At 36.8% G+C, this 10777-nt stretch overlaps 1 protein-coding gene across 1 annotated transcript; it reads left to right on the forward strand.

Annotated features, from left to right (window-relative positions):
- Positions 1 to 9430: 9430 nt before the first annotated feature.
- LOC121471900 (olfactory receptor 4C46-like) lies at positions 9431 to 10359 on the forward strand. Its single transcript, XM_041722783.1, is given in 2 exon segments — positions 9431 to 9710; positions 9713 to 10359. Coding segments are annotated over 2 exon segments (927 nt in total).
- Positions 10360 to 10777: the final 418 nt, after the last annotated feature.

Below are 10777 nucleotides of genomic sequence, written 5' to 3' on the forward strand. Positions count from 1 at the left end.
ACAAAAAGAAATAAAAGGCATTCAAATTGGCAAAGAAGAGGTCAAAATCTCCCTCTGTGCCAATGATATGATACTCTACATAGAAAACCCAAAAGACTCCACCCCCAGATTGCTAGAACTCATACACCAATTTGACAGTATGGCAGGATACAAAACCAATGCCCAGAAGTCAGTGGCATTTCTATACACTAACCATGAGATTGAAGAAAGAGAAATTGAGGACTCAATCCCATTTACAATTGCACCCAAAAGCATAAGATACCTAGGAATAAACCTAACCAAAGTGGTAAAGGATCTATACCCTAAAAACTATAGAACACTTCTGAAAGAAATTGAGGAAGACACAAAGAAATGGAAAAATATTCCATGCTCATGGATTGGCAGAATTAATATTGTAAAAATGTCAATGTTACCCAGGGCAATTTACACATTTAATGCAATCCCTATCAAAATACCATGGACTTTCTTCAGAGAGTTAGAACAAATTATTTTAATATTTGTGTGGAATCAGAAAAGACCCCGAATAGCCAGGGGAATTTTAAAAAAGAAAACCATAGCTGGGGGCATCACAATGCCAGATTTCAGGTTGTACTACAACGCTGTGGTCATCAAGACAGTGTGGTACTGGCACAAAAACAGACACATAACCAATGGAACTGAATAGAGAATCCAGAAGTGGACCCTCAACTTTATGGTCAACTAATATTCGACAAAGGAGGAAAGACTATCCACTGGAAAAAAGAGAGTCTCTTCAATAAATGGTGCTGGGAAAATTGGACATCCACATACAGAAGAATGAAACTGGACCACTCTCTTGCACCATATCAAAGATAAACTCACAATGGATGAAAGATTTAAATGTGAGACAAGATTCCATCAAAATCCTAGAGGCAAACACAGTCAACACCCTTTTTGAACTCGGGCACAGTAACTTCTTGCAAGATACATCCATGAAGGCAAAAGAAACAAAAGCGAAAATGAACTATTGGGACTTCATCAAGGTAAGCTTTTGTACAGCAAAGGATACAGTCAACAAAACTCAAAGACAACCTACAGAATGGGAGAAGATATTTGCAAATGATGTATCAGATAAAGGGCTAGTTTCCAAGATCTATAAAGAACTTATTAAACTCAACACCAAAGAAACAAACAATCTAATCATGAAATGGGCTAGAGACATGAACAAAAATCTCACAGAGGAAGACATAGACATGGCCAACATGCACATGAGAAAATGCTCCGCATCACTTGCCATCAGGGAAATACAAATCATAACCACAATGAGATACCACCTCACACCAGTGAGAATGGGGAAAATTAACAAGGCAGGAAACCACAAATGTTGGAGAGGATGCAGAGAAAAGGGAACCCTCTTGCACTGTTGGTGGGAATATGAACTGGTACAGCCACTCTGGAAACCTGTGTGGAGGTTCCTCAAAGAGTTAAAAATAGATGTGCCCTACCACCCAGCAATTGCACTGCTGGGGATTTACCCCAAGGATACAGATGCAATGAAACGCCAGGACACCTTCACCCCAATGTTTCTAGCTGCAATGTCCACAATAGCCAAACTGTGGAAGGAGCCTCGGTGTCCATCGAAAGGTGAATGGATAAAGAAGATGTGGTCTATGTATACAATGGAATATTACTCAGCCATTAGAAATGACAAATACCCACCATTTGCTTTGATGTGGATGGAACTGGAGGGTATTATGCTGAGTTTAATAAGTAAATCAGAGAAGGACAAACATTATAAATTCTCATTCATTTGGGGAATATAAATAATAGTGAAAGGGAATAAAGTGGATAGGAGAAAAAATAAGTGGGAAATATCAGAAAGGGAGACAGAACATGGAAAACTCCTAACTCTGGGAACAAACTAGGGGTGGTGGAAGGGGAGGAGGGTAGGGGGTGGGAGTGACTGGGTTGTGGGCACTGAAGTGGGCACTTGATGGGATGAGCACTGTGTGTTATTCTGTATGTTGGCAAATTGAACACCAATAAAACATAAATTTATTATTAAAAAAAACAACAAAAACAGTCAAATATCACTCAATATAAGTCACTACAGAAGGAAGGAGAACTACATGATCATGTCAAAAGATGCCTAAAAATGGAATAGTTTCAACCCATATTTAAGGATTCTTTTAGAAGTTAATGAATGAACAATAGAAAATTATTTGTTCAAACTGATAAAATCATCTTCATAAGATCTTCATAAAATCTACAAATGTCATCATATTAATGATGTATACTCCCCCCTTGAGAGCATGCCATTCAAGATCTTGAAGACGGATAGGGATATACACTATTGCTATTATATATTGTACTCTAGGTCCTCATCATTGAAACAAGAAAAAAAGAAAAAACACATAGAGACTTGAAATGTAAAAGTAAAATTGTAAAAATTTTTGTGCAGATGGCATTATTGTGTAAAGAGAAAATGTCAAGTGTGCTAAAATAAATAATTTACCTAATCAGTAAATTTGGCAAAGCCATAGTTTATTTCAATATTAAAAAATCAACTATACTTCTACGAAAAATTTAAACAATTAGAAATTATAACCAATATTTTAAGAAATGAAATATTAGGGTTACATTTTTTACATTTACATTAAAAAATATTAGGGTTACATATAGGTAATATTTATTCCACATGTGTATGAAAAGCAGATAACATTGCTAAGAAAATTTAATACATAAAGGGAGATGTGTACATGTGACAGACTAGCAAACACAATATTTCTACCATATCATTTGTGAAATTTCAATGTGATTTCCATCAAAACCCCAACAGGATTATTGGAGAAATCAATAAATCTGTTCTAAATTTATCAAAAATGTAGAAATTTTAAAGTGTCTATAATAGTAAATCACTCTCAAAAAAAGAACACATTTGAGGAACTTATTTGACATCTAATTTCAGGGTTAATTCTTAAGGTCCTAAAAACAATATTGTGTCCTAATTGGCATAAAGACAAACAGATAGATATGCCCAGAAACATAACAGAATGTTCATAAATAAACTCAAATGTATTTTTTACAAAGATAGCAAAGTATTTTAATGGTTAAAGAATAGGCTTTTATTTATTTTTTATATTTTTTATTTAAATTCAATCAGCCAACATATAGTTCATCATTAGTTTCAGACATAGACTTCAGTAATTCATCAGTTCTATATAACACCTGGTACTCATCATATCACATGACCTCCTTAATGCCAGTCACCCAATTACCACATCCTCCTACCCACCTCCCCTACAGCAACCCTCAGTTGTTTGCTATACTTAAGAGTCTCTCATGGTTTGTCTCCCTCTCTGATTTCTTTCTATTCCATTTTCCCTCCCTTCCCCTATGATTCTCTGCACTGTTTCTTATATTCCACATGAATGGTAAGTATTCATCCTTTCTGATGGCTGAGTAATATTACATTATATATATATATATACATATATATATATAACATAAAACACATTTTACATCTATATAAAACACATCTTTGTCCATTCATTTGTCGATGGACATCTCAGCTCTTTCCAGCTATTGTGGACATTGCTGCTATAAACATTAAGGTGCAGGTGCACCTTTGGATCTTTACATTTGTACCTTTGGAGTAAATACCTAGTAGTACAATGGCTGGATCATAGGGTAGTTCTATTTTCAACTTCTCGAGGAACCTCTATCTTGTTTCCAGAGTGGCTGCACCAACTTGCATTCCCACCAACAGTGTAAGATGTTTCCCCTTTATCCACATCCTCACCATTTGTTTTTTCCTATCTTAATTTTAGCCATTCTGACTGGTGTGAGGTGGTATCTCATTGTGGTTTTGATTTGTCATCTCCTGACGACAAGTGATGTGGAGAATTTTTCATGTGTCTGTTGGCCATTTGTATGTCTTCTTTGGGGAAATGTCTGTTCATGTCTTCTGCCCATTTCTTGACTGGATTGTTTGTCTTTCGGATGTTTAGTTTGATAAGTTCTTTATAGGTTTTGGATACTAAAAAAGGTTTTCCTTTATGTGATATGTCATTTGCAAATATCTTCTTTTTTTTTTTATTAACTTTTATTGGTGTTTAATTTACCAACATACAGAAAAACACCCAGTGCTCATCCCGTCAAGTGTCCACCTCAGTGCCCGTCACCCATTCCCCTCCAACACCCGCCCTCCTCCCCTTCCACCACCCCTAGTTCGTTTCCCCGAGTTAGGAGTCTTTATGTTCTGTCTCCCTTCCTGATATTTCCCAACATTTCTTTTCCCTTCCTTTATATTCCCTTTCACTATTATTCATATTCTCCAAATGAATGAGAACATACACTGTTTGTCCTTCTCCGATTGACTTATTTCACTCAGCATAATACCCTCCAGTTCCATCCACGTTGAAGCAAATGGTGGGTATTTGTCGTTTCTAATTGCTGAGTAATATTCCATTGTATACATAAACCACCTCTTCTTTATCCATTCATCTTTCGATGGACACCGAGGCTCCTTCCACAGTTTGGCTATTGTGGCCATTGCCCATTCTATATGTTGCCTTTAGATTTGTTGACTGTTTCCTTTGCTGTGCAGAAGCTTTTTAGCTTGATGAAGTCCAAATAGTTCATTTTTGTTTTTGTTTCCATTGTCTTTGGAGATGTTTCTAGCAAGAAGTTCCTGCAGCTGAGATCAAAGAGGTTGCCACCTCTGTTTTCCTCTACAGTTTTGATGGATTCTTGTCTCACATGTAGGTCTTTCATCCATTTTTAATTTATTTTTGTCTGGTTTCATTCTACATGTGACTGTCCAATTATCCAAACAGCACTTGTTGAAAACACTGTCTTTTCTCCATTGGATACTCTTTCCTGAGTTGACCATAGAGTTGAGGGTCCATTTCTAGGTTTTCTATTCTGTTCCACTGACCTAAGTGCCTATTTTTGTGTCAGTACATACGGTCTTGATGATCACAGCTTTGTAATGTGGCTTGAAGTCTGGCATTGAGATGCACCAGTTTTAGTTTTCTTCTTCAAGATTCCTCTGGCTATTCAGGGTCTTTTTTGATTCCATACGAATTTTAGGATTACTTTTTCCAGTTTTGTGAAAAATGTCAATGGTATTCTGATAGGGATTGCATTGAATGCATAGATTGCTCTGGGGAGCATAGACATTTTCACATTAACTATTCTTCCAATCCATGAGCATGGAAGGTTTTTCTATTCCTCTGTGTCTTCTTCATTTTCTTTCATAAGTGTTCTATAGTTTTTAGAGTACAGATCCTTTACTTCTTTGGTTAGGTTTATTCCTACATATCTTATGATTTTGGTGCAATTATAAATGAGATTGATTCCTTAATTTCTCTTTCTTCTGTCTCATTGTTAGTGTATAGAAATGCAACTTATTTCTGTGCATTGATTTTTATATCCAGCCACTTTGCTGAATTGTGGTATCAGTGTTAGTAATTTTGGGGTGGAGTCTTTGGGTTTTCCACAAAAAGTATCATGTCATCTGTGAAGAGAGAGAGTTTGGCTCCTTCTTTATCAATTTGTTGTTTTTTTTTTAATAAATTTATTTTTTATTGGTGTTCAATTTGCCATTATACAGAATAACCCCCAGTGATCATCCCATCAAGTGCCCCCCTCAGTGCCCATCACCCATTCACCCCCACCCCCCACCCTCCTCCCCTTCCACCACCCCTAGTTTATTTCCCAGAATTAGGAGTCTTCATGTTCTGTCTCCCTTTCTGATATTTCCTACCCTTTTCTTCTTCCTTCCCTTCTATTCCCTTTCACTATTATTTATATTCCCCAAATGAATGAGACCATATAATGTTGTTTATCAATTTGAATGCCTTTTGTTTCTTTTTGTTTTCTGATTGCTGGGGCTAGGACTTCTAGTATTATATTGAACAACAGTGGGGAGTGGGCATCCCTGTCATGTTTCTGACCTTAGAGGAAAAGTTCTTTTTCCTGAGTGATAAAATGTTAAATAGCTTGGTTGTGGTGATTATTTCACAATGTATACTTATGTTAACATATCAAGTTATACATCTTAAATTCACACAACTTTATTTGTTCATGATATTTCAATAAGCCAAAGAAAAAGAGGTCCAAGAATTTTAAAATGGCTGTCCTATTGCTTTATGCCCTCACTGCTCTAGCTCTTAAGGAATCATTAGTGGGTTCCTAAAAAGATTTAATATTGATTATTAAGGAGAAACTCCTCTGTGACGTGAGCCTAGAGGGGAACTACATCACAGTTCCACTGGAATTATGGCATCCTTCTATTTACATGGAATCTGGCTTTCTTTCTATCTTTGTAATTTTATTTATTTATTCATGAGAGACACATAGAGAGAGGCAGAGAAATAGGCAGAGGGAGAAGTTGCTCCCTGCAGGGAGCCTGATGCAAGTCTCTTCATCCAAGGGTCCCAGGATCATGACCTGAGCTAAAGGCAGATGCTCAATCCCTGAGCCATTCAAGTGCCCTGGTATTCAGTTTTCTGAACAGCCCAGGATACAGAGAGGAAGGAGACCCACAAGCTTAGGTTCCAAGTGTAGGAAATACAATTCTCCACCTAAGAATGAGTGTTTGTCAACATGTCTCCATAGAATACTGTTTCTAAGACAAAGCCTTTCCATCAAAGGAGATAATTAATTCCTGGGAGAGGAAACAAGAGCTCCAAGACAAGGTCCCTGAACCTTGATGCAAACCTCTTTAAATATCTTTACAGGGAAAAGTTAAAATGTTTCTGTTCACCTCTCCAGAGCAAGATTCATCATGAGCAGAATGAACCACGTGAATGTAATTTCTCCACACTGTCTGCCTCTTGCTCCACAGGACAAAAGCCATAAATAGATTATTTCTCTGTAGTGTTTCGAGTGAATCCATTCTAAATTCAAAACCTGTATGTTGGTAAATTGAACACCAAAAAAAAAATAAATTTATTATTAAAAAGAAACGGAAAACACATTTCAAATAGATTTTCTGTGAAAAAGTTTTGAGGTGTTAGGCTCAATGGAAAGGTTTGGACTCATAAGAGTGCTCTTTTATTTTAGTAGACTCATTGAGGAATAATGATATACTCCCCAAAATTGCACATATCTAATGTATACAGTTTCTTAATATCTGTTGAATTGATAGTTAATTATCTGAATAGGCCCTTCCCAAGTGTGACATATTTTTCATATTGAAAATTACTTATTACAAGTAGAGGACAGATTGAAGATGGAACTGTTGCTGAATACCCCCAAACATCACTAAGATCATCCAAGAGAGCTAAGGTAAGTTTTTCAATAGTGTTGATACTTTATTAAAGTACTTCCCACATATATTACTCATTATTTTTCAACACTTTCCAAACATACTAATGAATAATTTATCCTTATCCCAATGCTTCAAAAGATGATTTATGAATTTTATTAGCTAATTTGACACTTTAAAAATTGGGGGCTCATTAAGCAAATGGTAGGACCCTGCTTTCTGACACTAGGCACCATGCTTTGACCATAAGGCACCTCCTAATAATGAAGAAAAATCATAATAATTAAAACACATTTTATTATATTACAAACCCACAAATATGAAAATTAAATGAAAAAGATCGCCAGCTGTTTGTCCAAGCACAAACATGGAGAACAGTTCCTGGGATTAACTTCTATGCATTACACAAGTCTCTATTGTTTCTTTGAGTGTAAAATTGGTGGTGATCCTTCCTAAACTCATTGCATAGTTAAATATTTCTGTGATATTATTACCCAAACTGTCAATTCTTCCTATCTCGTAGGGGCAATCACAGTCATAAAATTAAATGAAAGTCCTTTTTGTGTCCCAAACAGTGTGGTCAATGTTTCAAATAATTGGGATAACCTGTGAGGTGGATATTATTGTTCTTGCTTTATAGATGAGGAAACAAGGATGTAAGGTACTAAGGTAATGCACCCCAGATAAAAGAAATTGCAAATGGAAGAACAAGGATTCTACTCTGGTCTTTCTGATTTTCAAACCAATACAATTAACCACGGGGATAATTGGTTTTTATATTTTGGAGAAGAGTGTGGCAGCCCATTTTTTAGAGGAGGATACGGTAAGAAAGACTTAGTACTCGGGGAGAGCATCAAGAAAAAAAAGGGTTGTTCAATGAAAGAGCACCACATTTTTAAGATTTGTGAGTTCCAGTATGCCATTGTGTGTGCTGTGTGTCTGCTGATGAAACTGCTGCACATAAGCTTGCCTCTAAAGTTCTATTAAAGTAATTACAAGTATCATGGTTCATATCAAAAAGAGATGACTAATTCATCTTGTTGTTTCTTGTAAAGTAACGATATAGGGCATGGATTAAAAATTTGGAGGGCCAACAATTAACAAGTATAGCCACAAGTATAACCTGACCTTTCTTTGCTCCAGCCTTTATTAGCTGCTCAGTCATCTCGGCAAGATTCTTAACTTCTTCTCTATGCTTCTATTCCCTAATGTGTAAAATAGGGATTAAAATGAGCCATCCTGTAGGTTTGTAGTGAGGCTTACCAACCAAATATCTGCAAAAACACTTAAAGCACACTAAGTATTCAGTTAGCTTGGTTAATATTACCATCATCATTATAATTATTAACATTTATCTCTGAGATTGTTTCCTCATCTGCAAAATGAACGATATTAATACCAACCACACAGGTCATCACATGAAAAAGGACCATGTATACGAAGTACTTGCTACATACCATGCACACAGCAATCAATTGTTCAAAAGTATATATTTCTAGCTATTTTAAAGTCATTGGACTTAGGAAACATGCATTATGATTACGTGTAAGTAGCTCTTGTTTCCATCCAATACATTCCCATCACCATTGCCCTGTTACTCTTTATTCAACTACTATGAATAGTCTGCCACTGGGATTCCTGTGTCTTCCTTCCATCCCCTAAATGACCCTCAAATCATTTCAGGCAAAGAACACAAAGATCTTTATGAGAATAAAATCCAAGATTCTCCCTTCACAGTCTTCTTTATCCTCCCACTCATGTTCTCAATTACCTTCCATGGTTCTCCATTTCAAGAAATTAAAGAGAATCATCTGAGGTTCTGTATTTGGAGACTACATCCATATACTACCACACCTCAGGTTTGGCTACCATGGTGTATACAATCTACTACTTCAATTTAGACTCTTGGTCATCTGGGATGACTTATATGTGCACATGTAGTCTCCTGCCTGTGTGTTTCCAAAAGTTCCATATGCCCATAATCTTAACAAAGACTTCAACTGAGAGGCAATCTGAATAATTTTCAAGCACTCAGAATCTTTATTTCCAACACACACACAACCTCAAAAGAATTCACAGTTCAATAGAATCCAAGAATGTATTACATATTAGAATGGAAAGTTCAGCAAATTCAAGGTTGCATTAATAAAAATTATTTTCTTTTCAGGCAATATAATTAACTATCAGGTGAAGCACATGGAGATTAAGAACAATGTGACAGAGTTTGTTCTACTGGGGCTTACAGAGAATCCAAAGATGCAGAAAATTATATTTGTTGTGTTTTTTGTCATCTACACCATCACTGTGGTAGGTAATATGCTCATTGTGATCACGATCACTGCCAGCCCATTGTTGGGATCCCCCATGTACTTTTTCCTGGCCTATCTCTCCCTTATTGATGCCTGCTACTCCTCTGTCAATACTCCCAAACTGATCATAGATTCCCTCCATGAAAAGAAGACTACCCTATACAATGGATCATGACCCAAATATTTGGGGAACATTTTTTTGGAGGTGCTGAAGGCATCCTGCTTACTGTGATGGCCTATGACCGTTATGTGGCTATCTGCAAGCCACTGCACTACACAACCATCATGAATCGGCGAGTATGTGGCCTGTTAATGGGAGTGGTGTGGGTTGGAGGCTTTCTTCATGCAACTATACAGATCCTCTTCATTTTCCAATTACCCTTTTGTGGTCCGAATATCATAGATCATTTTATGTGTGATCTGAATCCTTTGCTCAATCTTGCCTGCACTGATACCCACACTTTAGGGCTCTTCGTTGCTGCCAACAGTGGATTCATCTGTCTGTTAAACTTCCTCCTCTTAATGGTCTCCTACGTGGTCATTCTACGCTCCCTCCGGAATCACAACTTGGAGGCAAAGCGCAAAGCCCTCTCCACCTGTGTCTCCCACATCACAGTGGTCGTCCTATTCTTTGTGCCCTGCATATTTGTGTACATGAGACCCGCAGCTACGTTATCCATTGATAAAGCAGTTGCAGTGTTCTACACTATTATAACTCCCATGTTAAACCCCTTAATCTATACCTTGAGAAATGCCCAAATGAAAAATGCTATTAGGAAATTGTGTAGTAAGAAAGCTATTTCAGGTGACATATAAATGTGCCTGGGGCTCAACATTGATTCAATGGAAACAAAGGCCAAAATGACATTTTGGATGATTTCCACAAGGAATGCCTAAGGGAGGGAGAAATAAATTAACCACTATGAATCATAAATTCTGTATTGAGAGTGGCAGCAATGGATGCAAGAAAAGAGAAAACATAACCCAGGACCACTTTGCATATTCAGAAAACTCTACCAAATTGGGGTTTAGTTTTACTAGTTTCAACCATATATACGGATTCATAGGCTTTCCTTCTGATAACAACTTAAAGAAAGAATTTATTGTTATCAAGCAATAATCTCTATAAAAATCCAAGGAGGTAGGCCCTGCTATCATCACTGATTATAGAAACTGATAGAAAGGGGAAACGGGTGAGGAAACAGAGAAAGGGAAAGATACCGATACATTGGAA

This window comes from Vulpes lagopus, chromosome 11 (genome assembly GCF_018345385.1).
Source record: "Vulpes lagopus strain Blue_001 chromosome 11, ASM1834538v1, whole genome shotgun sequence".
Lineage (NCBI taxonomy): Eukaryota > Metazoa > Chordata > Mammalia > Carnivora > Canidae > Vulpes > Vulpes lagopus.